This window comes from Anarrhichthys ocellatus, unplaced genomic scaffold, assembly GCF_004355925.1.
Source record: "Anarrhichthys ocellatus isolate YVR2014 unplaced genomic scaffold, GSC_Weel_1.0 scaffold44, whole genome shotgun sequence".
NCBI lineage: Eukaryota > Metazoa > Chordata > Actinopteri > Perciformes > Anarhichadidae > Anarrhichthys > Anarrhichthys ocellatus.
This window is the reverse complement of record NW_022280074.1, coordinates 2053435-2068038: the sequence shown is the minus strand read 5'-3', so window position 1 is coordinate 2068038 and position 14604 is coordinate 2053435. Positions and strand designations below refer to the sequence as shown.

Sequence of the window (14604 nt, the reverse complement as noted above, 5' to 3'; positions counted from 1 at the left end):
GTGAGGAAGTTATAGGAAATGCGTCACCAAGTTAGCAGAGTTCGCTTTAACGGTGCTATTCTTCAATAAATTCCATGGAAATAAACCCTGATTAGTGGCGCTGAAAGCACATGGAATCATCTCAAATCATTCTTTGTCTCCAAGAGTGGGTGGTCGGTCGCTAGGCGGGCAGTGGTACTTACAGCAGGGCCCTTTGCGCAGAACCTTGATGCGTCTCTGCGTGTTGCACTGGGCTTTCTCCAGCTCGCACTCGTTGGAGTAGGTGGAGGAATCCGAGCCGCACACGGGCGCCACCAAGGACGGACAGTCCACTCTCTTGCAAACACACTCGGCCTTGGCCGGGTCGGCCTGGTCCCGCTCACATACAGCGCTGAAGCCACACAGCATCCCTCTGCAGCCTGCCAGAATCAGGAAGAAAGAAAGAAGAAGGTGTTAGGATTGATACAAGAACATCTGATTAAATGAGCACGTTGCTTTTTGTTCAGTTCATGTGCTCAGTCTTCGCGAATGAATGCAAAGAAAGTTTATGTTTAAACATCAGGCGGATTAAGCTCAATATGTGTCTTTGTGCGGAACTCTACACAGTTTAGCAACAAAAAATGCATGAGGGATTAAATGTGATCCTGGTGTAAAGCAAACAGATGCTCTCAATTCATTCAGGGGAGAATCTATCCGCCCATGCAGAGCGAGGACAGTGTGTTGTTGGGCGTGCTGAGGCCACTGCAGAAATTGGAAAAGCTTCAATGTAAAAAAAACTAAACTAAAAAGTCAGCAACAACATTAAAATCAATCCACAGACAGCAGTCTTGCGGACGGTTTATTTTCCCCTTTGAAAACGGTCTTTGAAAGCACCAGCGATCCACCGTCCAGGAAAACGTGGAGCGACGGCAACAAGCAGACAAACCAAGGTTAGACGACCACTGCAACGCCGCACGAGTCAAGCAGCAACAACTCTCAGGACTTCTGAAGCTCAAGTCTCCGCTGACTCCACTCGCTTCGATCGAGTGAGAACCTGCAAACTGTAAAGTTTGTCAGAGGCCGCTGACCGCGCGGAGCAGACAGGAAGTACCCGTGTGCGTACACAACATCAATAGAGAGCAATTCACCCGCGTTGTGGCACCCCCCAGCTGCTGTGGCTCTGTGCCCAGTGAGAGGGCTGTTGGGCAGCCAGCTGGCATCACGTCCTCAGCTCAGTATTAAAAGAGATGGCAGGCTCTCACAGGTAGCAAACCTGATTGGAAATCAATGGATGAAAGCACATGAAAATCCACTTAAAATAAATATAAAAAAAAGGATGGAGGGGCGAACTACCAGTGTCAATGCTGGGGATATGCACGTCACACACACACACACACAAAAAGCTATTTCTTATCAGTTGCTCCCAGGCAAAGACTAAATGCGAGGCGACATGTCCACTTGGACTCGCTTGCAGGTGGCTTTTTGCGGTACTGGATGTCTGATAGACACGTACGCACATAAAACTCCTTGTGTGCAGCATAGACAACTGGTCCAGCATCTGCCCAAGGCATCTCATTTGGTCTCTCTCCTCACACTGAAGCACAGTGTGCGTGTGTGTGTGTGTGTGTGTGTGTGTGTGTGTGTGGGGAGTGACAAGCGAGGAGGCTGTTTTTGACTTGCCCACTGTTCCCCGTGGGAGAGCGCCTGACAGCTACCTGAGCTTACTCTCTTTTGTACCAGGGGAAAAGGAAGTGTGTGTGTGTGTGTGTGTGAGAGAAGCTATCCATGAATGCATCTGTATTCCTGACAGCATGTGTGTATCTAAGATGTGTAGGCATTAGGTGTCTCACACACACACACACACACACACACACACACACACACACACACACACAGCCAGGTGCTAGCATGAAGGTCTTGTCACGACCGGCCCGCTGCTCTGCCATCACTTCCCACCGTGCGATGCGCGTGCGTCGGCGTCAGCGAGCACGCGAGCGTCAGCGGGTGTCTCGGAGGCAAAGCCATGCGAGCGGAGCGGCAAGAGGTGAAATTCAATCGAACTGTGTCAGATGCGTACAAGAGCGAGGGAGGGTGTCTGATAGCATGTCAGGAAGAAATAATAAAAATAACCACAAGAGACAGAGGTTGCGGGTGTCCAAACATCAATCTCTATGTGGTTTAAAGGTATCAGCCGTGTTTCTTAACAATATATAGGTAGCACCGGTAACATTCAAGTAATAAAGCAAATAAGATTACTATTGTCATTGACAAAATACACATTGTAAACAGTGACGGTGGACACACCACCTGGAGAGGAAAAGAATCATGTATGCCAGCAGTGGTTTGTAACCAGATCTTCCTAAGAGAAAATCTCACTCTAGCCTCGAGCTTAGCTGAATGACAAAAGGCCAACACCAGAGCTGAGGGCTCTGTCAAAGTGAAGGTTTCAAGAGCAGGCGTCGGTCAGAGTGTACAAACTGCATACTTATGACCTAGGGGTTCTTTCCAGGGGGAAATCCTCCCAATAGGCTACCCGAGAAAAAGTTTCCAATTTCGTAGGAAAAAACGGTGGTAGTCAATATGAACAACGTTATCTACCAGGGCTGAAAAGTGCCCTACCAACAAAAATTTTGTCAACAAATAAATTTCAACCGGCTCTGACCCTGTTTGATTGACGGGTGATCTCGGGGAGTGCAGACACACTAACAAAAATGGCGAGGAGGATCCGAAGGACATGTCCTGGATGCCAATGCAGGGCTTTTCCCACAGCGTTCACACTCTGGCGATGTGTGTTTAGGCACTAAAATAAAAAAAGCATTTACACATCTACTGTAGAGGTGCTTCAGCAGACTTCTGGCTCTTTGCCTTTGTTACACACACGGGTCCTTATTTTGTCCAGTGTAGGTGATGTTGACGTGATTTACGTTAGTGGTTCTTCAGTGGAATTTATGGCTTGTTGATTTTAGAATGGAGGCAGTAAGGCGGGATAGTCGCTAAGCTAGGAAAAAGCTAGCATAAATGCTAAAGAGCGTTACATTGACCCTTTCCTATTACTTAGCCTCTTTCATGTATTAAACAATGAATGGTATGTCCAAACACGGTGCCGGACTCATTCCAATGAAAGCCACTTCTTTCACAGACCCGTGCATACAACAAAAACATTTCCCCCGCTTCCTTTCCAGGATTCCTTGTACCGCATTAGCATTAGCGTGTTTTCTCCAGCTGCCACCTAGCAAACTGCTCGTACATATAAATAGCATAGAAAGGGTGGTTGCTATTGAAAATACAATTACTCTGATATTGATGGTGTGGACAAAATATTGGAGACACAGCGAAGTACAGCTTCCAAAATCTCTTAAACAGTCTCCACAGAACAGAGTAAGCTTCATGAAGGCAGGATTCATTGCGGGTCCAACGAGCAAGACGGCATTAGTTTCCCCTAGTTGTACCTAATAAAATGGCATAAAATGGTGTATGTCCGACCTCATGGCTCAAGTTTCAATATATGTAATTTGTTTGACAGCCGTTGCTTTTGCGATAAATACTCTCGGCCAGAGGTTCTTCTGGGTCCCATGGCCTCGTCTTACAGCCTCCTACATTTCAAACAATTAGCATCTATTGGACTACATTGTTCCCCTAAGTGGTGATTGTCCCTTAAAGGATTACCCTTTTAAAGGAGCGCTCCAGCATTGAGTTTGAGTGTAGAAGTGTCTAAATTTGGAAAGGTAGTCCAAAAAAACAAAACAGGCCTTGACTATACATAACATATCAAAATAAAAGCTTTACCCACATAATGCTAGCATACTAAATGTCCATACAGATGTTTCCAGATAACAGATGTGCTTATAATGAGAACCACTATGCTGTGCCACTGGGACTAATGGGTATGACCTTTGGAGATTATTTTCTCTCACTTGAGTAGTGAAAGTAGTTTGGGTGTGTATAATGTGTATGTTAGTGTGTGTGTGTGTGTGTGTGTGTGTGTGTGTGTGTGTGTGTGTGTGTGTGTGTGTGTGTATGTATGTACAGAGTCTACTCTGCTGGTGAGTCCAAGCAAGAAAGTAGCTTCCAGCTGAGTTGATATAATGATTTCTAAAAAAAAAAGAGAAAAGAATGCCTTTTCTTAATCTTGAATGGCTGGCTGCACAACCATGTTTTTATACTGGGCTCACTAGTGACATCTCCATCAGGATGAGAGTTAATACTACAAACAGTTTTACCGTTTGGTTGTCTTGAAAGCTTTGCAATGTCTTTTTGAGTGCAATGAGTGTGTGTACACATGTGTCCGCAGTCCATGTAAGTGTGTAAGGTAATCTCCCTCCAGCCCAGCACCGTTAAAAGCTTCACAACCATGCTTTTTTCTTTTCTATTCGCGGCGTAGGAAGAAAATCCCATCGGGGAGAAAAGACAGCATGTCCAGTTTTGCGCTTGTCAAGGCAAACGTTGTGCACAGGTAACACTTCATCCCGTGTTCGGACGGCGCAGCCATTAACGATGACATGGTGTTGGAGCTTTAACAATGTTCAATGCGTCAGTGGGTTGTCAAAGGAAAGGGTTCGCAGTGTTGTGATAAAAAAAAACAAGAAAGAAAGTCTGGCATAGTTCACCGGTTAGCAATTTTACACCAATCCCATTGCCAGTTGTTATGCTTCAGGATTCAGTGCGCGACTAAGATGATGTGCATACCTGTTCATTTCTTAGGTGGATCAAAGCACACGTCATTGCACAAAATGCTACATTCTGTAGTGACCGTTTCACAGCAACACAGACCAAGTGCTCTCAAATTCAATCCCAGTTTTAAAATAGTATCGCGCGTGACATTTTGTCCTAGTCGCTTGCTTTTCAACACAGATTCAGACGGACACAGATTCAACAAATATGCCAGCAAAACCAGCAGTTCCTATTACTTTGAGATTGTTTCTGCACTGTGAGGAGAATGTCCCCGCAGCCTGTGTTTGCACTGAAACGCTCTATCAGTTTCATTGTTTTGCTGCCTTGTTGCGTTTACCTCAAACACAGTGAGAAAGCGAGAAATGGACTGTTGCAGCGACACATGAACGCATTCAGACCCAATAAGGCCTGACAGAATCGCCGTGACACACTCAAAATGGCTACTTTAGGGAAAGAGCGCTATTCTCTGCTGAGGGGGGGAGGGGACGGGAGGCGGCTGTCACATTTTTGAATTATTTCACAGCAGTCCAGTGCGCTAGACGGTAAAAGGAGCCAAGGATGGGGGGGGAAAAGAGGGAAAGGAAAGGTGTGCATGAATAATTAACAGTACCTGGACTTTACACGGGTGACAAGAATAGCGGCTGAATTATCAGCATGGCGCTCAAATGGTAAACGTGTTGAATAACCCGTTCAGGTGAAGCCAATTGTGCCGTGATGAGATTGAGCTCTGCAAACGGTGGCTACAACATTGACTGGTGACTGCTACTGGCTGTCAGGGAATCAGGGAACGGAAGTTGATGGAGGGAGACACAGCTCGGTGGCACGGAAGCGACATCGCATCAATGTTGAATGAGTCTAAATTCATTACGCTCTAGCACTCCTGAGGGACATCTTCCACTTACTTCCTAATAAAGGGAGCCTTTCTTTCCAGCTGACGCTAAGTAATACAGATGTGCTCCTCGGGCCCGGCCGGCTTTTAACGGTCCTCTCCTCCCTCCATCTCTCTCTCTCTCTCTCTCTCTCTCTCTCTCTCTCTCTCTCTCTCTCGCCTTCTCTCCATGAGAGGGCTTTAGACTCTCTATAAATGTCCTTTTGCAGTACGGGGACTGGTTGCTATGGGAACAGCCAGTGATGCAACCAGCACAGAGCAGCCTTGCCTCATCGGGTCGGAAGCGGAATGGAAACTTTCCGTCGTGCACACAGGTGGTTTAGATATGTAAACACACACACACACACACACACACACAACTGTGCAACTTCTGTATGGATCCACTGCCCCGATGATTGTGAAGTTATCTCCATCACTTTCTGTCTGCTAAACGCTTCGGGGTGAGAATCTCATTTTGAAAATCTAATTGTCTGACTATGGCAGCACTGAGGCTTTAGCTGGTGTGGAGGTGTGGAGAGCGGCCATATCTCAGTGTGGTATTGATTAACAGTTGCGGTGAAGTTCAGCAACAGTCCAGAAGCCATTGTAAAAAAAAACAAAAAAAACAATCATAATTAAGAAATATACGCAACGGTGGGCAGCAGTTATAAATGGTAAAATATCTGAAGGTACAAAGCAACCTACAAGGCTTCTATTGATCTCTGGTTAGTGGTCCTCAGGGGACCAATGAAGTCAATGATCGATCCCGCTGCTATCCTACAACGCCCAGCGTGAAATAAAGAAAACATCTGCACACAAAGCAACACCCCCACCTTACCAGTTCAATACGAGAAAAATCGCTTCTTTAAACCAGTTAAGTGAAAAGAAAAAAGAGGGAGAATAGAGACTCTTTCAAATGGGTTTTTAGAAGGTAACAACTTTTTCTTGTCCTGCTTTGTCAACCGTGCCGTTGCAACGGCAGAACGAGCAAATCGACAAAAACAAACTGCAAGGAGCTTTTTTTGGGGTTTGTTTTCTCCGCGGCTTTAGTCGCGGCTCTGCCGGCCGCTAGCATGTCTTTGTGCATGTTGGGGGACGGTGCAGCATCTTTTCTAATTCCCCTCACATAAAGGACGGGCAATCAATTTCCCTCTCCTCTTGCTTCCTGAATGCAACACATGACGCTCGTACAGCTGCGTGCCTGGGCCCTGACCTGGCTAACACGTGGATGAACGCATTTACCAAAAGGGCAGCCTCTCCTCGCCGTGAGCAGTCCAGGCTGTGCCTTCTCTTAGAGTGAGAGATAAAGTTGGAGAGAGAAACATGAGAGGCCGAGGGAAAATACCTACAATTCACATCCCTCCCAGTTTAAAAAAATGTGTCCCTCGTACATTCAGGCGTGAAGGAATCCTCACCAGCTGCAAATACTCTGAAGATGGTGACATATTTGACGCAGAGACAATTTCCCTTATAGGTCCTTTAAAAAAAAAAGGGAGGGGGGGGCACCAAATGTGCACCCACTGTGTGTCTTCATAAAACAGCATGGTTGGTTGTGGTCAATGCGCATATTTACATCTCTGTTTTAAAATCAATAGGTCACCATTTAAATACATCAGCCGTTGGATCTTTAGATATTGACTTTGTTGCTCAGTCAACTCAGCTGCTGCTGCTCGGAGGTTCTGTCGTTGCTATTTCTAGTCTCCCTTGGCTATGGGTACTTTTTTTATTTTAATGAAGTCCCGATGGCATTAGGTGTAAACATCAAAAAAAAACAACACACACACACAGAAGCTACAGTGAGCACACACACATATGTACTCCGCAGGTTCATTTTAGTTTTGTTTTGGGGAAGTTCAGTTACTTTGTAGGTATGCCGGCAGCTTCAAGCTTTGTTTATACTCCTCCTTATAGCCTCCGACGCTTTTCGTTGCAGTATTCTCCGGAACGCCAGAGGACGTGCAAACAAAATGTAGTGTGAAGAAGCAAGAAGACAATAAGTGTTACCGGCAAAAAACGCCATAACGCCATTTTTTTGGTGATGACCTTGGATCACAATCGACTTCTTTGCAGGTAAAGATTGGGGAGACACTTCTAAATATTGAGTGATTGCCGTACTTTGGCTCTTCACCATACACTTCAATAGTCGTCTTATTTTTAACAGTTAGAAGCTGATTGACGTTTAACTAAATTCATCAGGTTAAATGTCTAAGAATGTCTCCACATCAACTGGCCTTTCCTTAGAGCAAAGCGGTCTCCCATTGCCCCCCCCCCCCCACCTCTACATTTTGTTTTATTCAAATTGTTTTGCCACTCAAACTACACAGCCAATGCATTTTCCACACCCACTTGAGTGTGGCTCCGAACCCCCTTTCGTTCACTCAGTGTGGCCGTATGAGAAATTAGATGAGACCTTGTTGAGAGAAGATCCAAACTACATTTCACAACCAAGTCATGGTTCGGGAGTGTGATCGGCCTGCGACGCGACCCTAATGAATTGTGTTCACAATGGGTTCGGCATGCTGTGATTTATTGGTAATCTTTTGAATTCAGCCAGGAAGACGTGTTCTCCTTTCCCAAGTATGGGATCAATAACTCTAAGTCTCAATCTAAATGAGGGTTATGATTAGTTGTGGTTCATATCGAATTCTGCAGTGCAATTAACCATCGCCGATCACTCTCTTCCACCCGTTTCTCGCTTATTCACACTTTTATCTTTTGGGTGTTTAGAATATGCCAGGTGCTGGGTCTCCATTAATCAGGCCTGAAATATGACAGCTCTTGAGAGCTTAGAACATCTGCCTAATCACGCTTGTTATGGAAGAAAAATACATGAAGGGTAATAGAGGAGGGGGAAAAAACAGCTGGCTGTTTGTCTTCATCAGGCAGGGACAAGAAGCAAGGAAACAGAGGAAGGTAGAGGCAAAGACGGAGTGAGGATGAAGACGTGAAGGTGATCTACTCCATCGTAGTGCCTTGCTGTTCCTAATGAGTCACAATGGGGGGGTGGCACCAAGCTGCGTGTGGGCGATGAACAAACTTTTTAGCTTCGCAGTGTTTCTGTTGTTTTAGTTCTTTTTTACCCCCCCCCCCCCCCAGTTCTCTCTCCCCCAGCTTGCCTCGGCCCCAATCTTATCAATAATGGAGGCGTTGGTGACAGAGCCCTATTCAGTCACCTCACATCTCCTCCACAAACTCAGCAGCAGGCAGCCAGAGATGCTCCCCGAGAACAGATTACCGCTGGTCTGCAATATACATGAAGAGAAGCAGCATGGCTGCCGGCGCGCTCCCTGAATTCAATTATTCAGCTAAGCCAGCATTGTGAGGAGAGGAGCCCTCTTTTGTTCACGTCTGCGAGCTCGTCGCCTGAGCCTACCGTCACCTCCCAGAGACCTGTGATGGACTCTGAGCACAAAGACATGGGGTTTTTTTTTTAATAATGCACACACGCACAGACACTTGCCAATTGCAAATATAGGCTATTGTGTGGGAAGTGTGAGGGACGATTTCTCACAAAGAAACGTGGGAACGTGCGCGGAATGGAGCGCGAGGACCCCACTGAGGCATGTAACACGCGGGCGTCACGCCGAGAGCCAGCATCGCCTCGGCTTCTCCGCGCCCCCGCACTCTACTTCCTTTCGCTCCATCTCTCGTCAGCCGAGTGTTTCATCAGCGTTGCATTCCCTCTAACTTCATCCATTAAAAAGGAGTGTCGGTGCGAGTGAGGAGGAGCAGCGGAGGTTAAAAGCTTGCCTCTCTGTCACTGCTGCCACAGAGTTTCAGACACATACTCCCTGCTTCATTCCCAGGACAAACCACTCTGGTTTTATGGAGAAAACTTGGCGGCGATGGCGACGCTGCACAGGGCCAGTCGGCGTCACCTCGTAAAGCCAAAGAGACGTACCTGATTAGGAGGGATAGTGCAACCCATCCCACAGGTTATCGGCCCAAAAAGGTTAAGGGTCGCAAGTTTTTAATGTTTTTTATAAGATCGGGTTGCCGAAAAGTTGTGTTCACTCAGGATATGCCTTCTATGAGAAGTCAAATCTAGATCTACGAGCGTTGTTCCTGGCTTCATGTCGGTATGATTATGTGAGGCTGCCTCAGACCAACTGTGGGACCTTCTTTCTCACCGCAAACACTTCGTAACAGAGTTATAGAGGTGTCATTTCTTATATCTTATTTCTTTGTGTCTAAAAAAGCAGCTTTGTTTTTCTTCCTGGTGCAGTTCAGACAGCTCTATGTGGGTGTTAACCATCATAACTGCAGCTATAGCTCGGGGCTCCGGACGATCCCGACAGTGTAAGTGGCTGTTAAGAAAGCCGATCGAGGAAAACGGATTGGAGCGGCTAAGTTGGTTTTCCGTGCTTCAATCAATAAGTGTGTATTTTAGCTTAACATTGGGAAATTACGGTTGAACTACAAATCAATGCTAGACGATGAGGTGCAGCGCAGTGTCCCGAGGAACGCACTTAATGTCCCCGCCAAATGGTGCCAAAGAGCCAGAGAAACTACTGTTATGACATTTCTCTTCTGCATTCATGTGTTCTGGGGAAGGGTGGTGCTTTCAGATGGTAAATACTACTCGCAGGCCTGATTTACTTTTATTTCCCTGAACTTCCCCAACAAGGAAATTATGTTTCTCATTGCAAATTTAAGAAAAATGAACCTTTGGTGATCACAGTTTCATAAAATACACAGAGCACAAGTGCAATGTTCCTACTAGACGTTCAAATGTTCTTAATGCTTAAAAATATGAGCTCAATTTACAAGTTGAAGTGCTTGGCATTTGACGATTTGAATCGTTGAATCGTTCTGCCAGTTATTCCCATATGACCCGAATGCAATGTTTGCTGGTCGCTCCTGCCGGAGGGGGCTTCAAGCCAACGGCAGTTTCCCTTTAAAGTAAAGAGCTGGAGACGAAAACTGGGCCTCCACGCTGGCTCCAGGGTGCTCTGCTTTTTCTTTTCTTTTTTCTCCAGGATTTTCTGGAGAGAGCCCAAGTCAGTGGCAGATGGCGGCAGGATGAGACTCAGAGGCAACCTGGGGAGAGCTTGGAAGGCGAGCCAGGAAGCGGCAGCTCTCAAGTGCTGAGCTGGTCTGCACTGGATAAAAGGGAGGCGGCCTCCTCCATATGCTCCCCATCGCTGTGCCTAATCACAACGAGGTGCCCGCAGACGCGCAGCCGTAGTCGCTGGAGAGACCTTGGAAGAGTTGGAGAAGAATTTAGCAATTTTGCCCGGCGAAAGCTCGTTGAATTGTGTTTAAAGCAGGAAAACGGAGCCAACTAGCCTTGTGCCAGTCGGTATTAGTGCAACCATATGGGGTGGGGGGGGTGAAAATAGGACAGGGGGGATCCTTCTTGATGTCTCCATTCAGAAGTGAATTTGAAATCCAGGAGGTAAAGGGCATTATCTTCCCCTTAAAGCCCAATGGTTATTATTGATGTGGCCGGCTGAAAAGCTCCTGCAGGGAGAATCGAGCGCGGAGCTTCGCCCCATCGAGAGGAGTTGATGAAAGCGGCTCCTCGAGGGAGATGCCTGGACCGGCTGAGCCGTGGGTGCCCTAGTTTTGCACCCGTCCATAATGAACCCCACGAGCCTCCTGGCTCTAGTCGCTCTCCTCCCCAGACTAAGCACTCCATCATGCCTCTCCCCTCCTCCCTCCTGCACCTCCTTACACCCCCTCCTCCCATCTCGCTCCCCTCTCTGATCAATAGCCCTGACCTGTTGATCAATACGGCCATATACAGCCCCCACCCCACTCCCCAACCCCAGTGAACCAGAGAGAAAATAATAAGGCTGGGGCAGACTTGTAAATCGTGACCTCCCCTCTCTCTCTCTCTCTCTCTCTCTCTCTCTCTCTCTCTCTCTCTCTCTGCCTCCTCCTTGGTTTACTTCTTACTTGTACGCCAGTCCAAATAGAGCGTAAAGAGGCAAATGGAGCCTCTCTGAGAGTGTCTGTATTTCAGAGGAGCCCAGCTCAATTTAAACCCTGTCATCATCGCTGTCCAACAGTCACCGGCTGTATAACTGCCTCTCCCTGTTAATAGCCGTGAAAGGTGAATGTAGCATATGATTGGGTTATTTTCAGAAAAGCAAAGCGAGGCATCGGCCGCCTATCCATCAAAACCTGAACTTTTACGCCTCGGAGGCCATAAGCTCTAAAACACACATATTACACACCCCCACACACACTGGGTGTGGATGGGTAAATGATAGCCCCACCAGCCGCCGCTGTGGAATTAATTGCCAGTGACGTGCGTGTGAGTAGTACACACAGAAAAAGTGCCACGCTTTTGCACATTCCATGACCGTGTCGGGAGTCTCTCTGCGAGGGCTTTGTAATATTTTCTCAGGGAGAGGGAGGGGAGGAGGGAAAGGGGGAGAAAAAAAAGAGGAGAGGGGTGCGGAGGATAAGTAGTATGGAGCTGACTGGAAGAGTGTTTAGCTCCACTCTGTTCATTTGTCTTCATTTCCTCTCTTTGGAGCGCTTAGCCCATCCTGACCCACACCGCCGCGGCTACGCTACATAACAGCTGCGTGTGCGAAACCCACAACCACAGTACAACCGCGCATGCACGCTCACACACACACACACACGCACACACACACACACTCGCAAGCACTAACTGTAGAGTTCCACATATGCGTTAACGCTCACATGCAGAGCCAGGTGGTAACATCATAATGTGGGAACCAATGTGTGTGTGCCGGTTCATGTATGCCAGTAAAAGGAAGTGTGAGGCAACACCCACCCACACACACACACACACACACGCAGACACACACACATCTCAGAGATACACCAGGGCTGGATGTTTATGAAATGGTTGGCAGGCTGGCAACCAGGCTCTTGGTTCCCAAAATCTGACAGAATGGTCACCATATTGTATTTGTCTATGATGACATGATGATGGTTTTGTGTAATTATGCCCCATATTTTACCCGTGACATTTTTTTTTTCTCAAGAATGGTTAACATAAAACAATCCTGCATGGTTCTCTCTGTCTGTCACATTAGCTGCACATATACAGAATTAAATAAAATATGATGAAATAAGATTAGCTTGTTATATTTAGATTACACTTTCAGAGGGAGTATATTTAGGAACAATCTGTCATTTCTCTCTCGTGTCAGATAAGAGCCACTCTCTAATGTGGAGACGCAGCACTTGATTCCGAGTTATTCAGAATGCCACAGTAGGTTTAGGTTTCTGCTCCAGAGCACAACCACCAGTGTTAAAGAATAACTTAAAAAGCAAGTTGACATTAATTACTACAAAACCTGCAACAAAACCGTGTTCAACGGTATGTTGTGTGGTACACTCTGCTCTTGTAGACAGGGAGGGTTAAATAAAGAAAATGTAAAAGCTATTCTTTCCCCGCTGCCTTTACCGAATACCAGTCTTTCAGGGCCGAACGGGGAAGATGTTTATCAGCAGCAGAGATTACAGTTAAAGATGTATATAGGGGACATTAGAAGAAATATCACGGGTAAGGAAGAAACTGATATAATGAAGAATACGCGCAATGCCAAGATGGAAAACGGGGAGATACAAATGAATAGTTTTTTTGTTATTCAAAAATCCCAAAGGGGTTCAATTCTAATTGCACGACTGGCTATGGACCGTGAACCTCCAAAAACACTATGCACTTGTTCAGAACGAAATCCTCAATGGCAGACTGCGTTGACAAACAGAAGTTGGTGGAACAGTGGCCCCTCCATGCTGCAGCGTAGTGTCCTTAGGATGCACCTATTGAAGTGCCCGCCCCTTCAGAGTGTACGGCTTCCCCTCTGCTGCTAATTAACCCTTCTCATTCCACACCAAAGAGCAGAAGATGCATTTTTTTTTTTCGAAAACTAGTTGCCAACACTGCCTGCCTGCCATCCGGCCAAACAATATGGTCGAGGGCAATTTGGTTGCCCGGGGCAGCTGTTCGTGCCGAGCCCGCGCGCACATTTGTGTCGTTCCTTCCCTGCATTCCCCGATGTCTCTGAATGCGGCTTGGCATGCCTGCGCTCATCAAATGACACCACATTCCACTCTCACTGCACTCTGTGGCTAACAACCGGGAGAGCCCGGACACTACCGTGCACTGAGGCTGATTCAAGAAGACGTGCTTGTTTCTCTCGAGGTGGAGGGATGGCACCTGTGCTCGTTATAAATTAGCTTTTACTCTGAAAGGCGGGGGCGGTGATGAGCGCGCGGGAGATGGAGAGAGTGGAACATATGGCAAGGAGACGAGGCAAGGAGGGGAAACCTGCGCGCGCGGCAAACGGCCTCCGTGACACCAATCACGTCCGTCCATTCGAACGCAAACGTGCACGCATGAGAAGAAAAAAAGAAGAAAAAAAACGCATTACCGAAAGCTTCATTATGGCAATTCACCTTTCCATTTATTGTACTGTACGGGCTACGGGCTAAAGGACAAAGGGAGCACGGACTGCGCCAGTCTTTAATGAAGCACCTCTCCGAGGTGTCGTAACACCGGAGAGTGGAGGAGACTTTGCCTTATGATATCATTAAGGACACAGAGGCATTGGACATGCATGTGTGTGTGTGTGTGTGTGCGTGTGTGTGGAGGCTGTCTGGTTCACTGTTGCCCGTAGTAATGCAATAAGATCCACTATCTGTTCTTAACAGCCCCGTGACATCAGGTCCTGTGTCCCTTTATATTGATTGATTCCTTTCGCTTTAGTTCGTCCGCCCCCCGGGGATGTCAGAGGTCAAGCCGGGCGACTGGTGAGCCCCCCGGGTTCTGTGTCTGCTTCCAGGACGTTTCAAAAGGAGCAGGTGTTTGCTGAGGCGTCGGGGCTGCTGTCGGCGGCGCGAGAGAGCCTCCGTAAGCCTCATACAGCATCAGTACACATTCATTTAATATAAGTGGATCTAATATAATCGGGGCGATAAATCCAAGGGGTCCGAGCGCTGACGTGTGCAGCCGCGCTGGTAAATCCGCGCCGGACAAGGTTAACTCTGAATCAACAGCCCTCGGTAATGCGACAACTACGTGATCATTTATTGCTGCCTAGAGGGAGACTCTCTTCGCTCAGAGGGAAAGCTGAGGGTGTTTTGAAGTGTGTGGGGGGGGGGGGGGGGGGGGGGGG

At 47.3% G+C, this 14604-nt stretch overlaps 1 protein-coding gene across 12 annotated transcripts in view; it reads right to left on the bottom strand.

The window, feature by feature from the left end:
- Positions 1-14604, bottom strand: part of agrn (agrin) — a 233063-nt gene that overhangs the window by 98867 nt on the left and 119592 nt on the right. For all 12 annotated transcript variants that reach the window (XM_031868913.1, XM_031868922.1, XM_031868912.1 and 9 more), the window contains one exon: positions 183-398. In XM_031868913.1, the coding sequence (XP_031724773.1) occupies positions 183-398 (216 nt within the window). The remainder of the gene's footprint in view (positions 1-182; positions 399-14604) is intronic.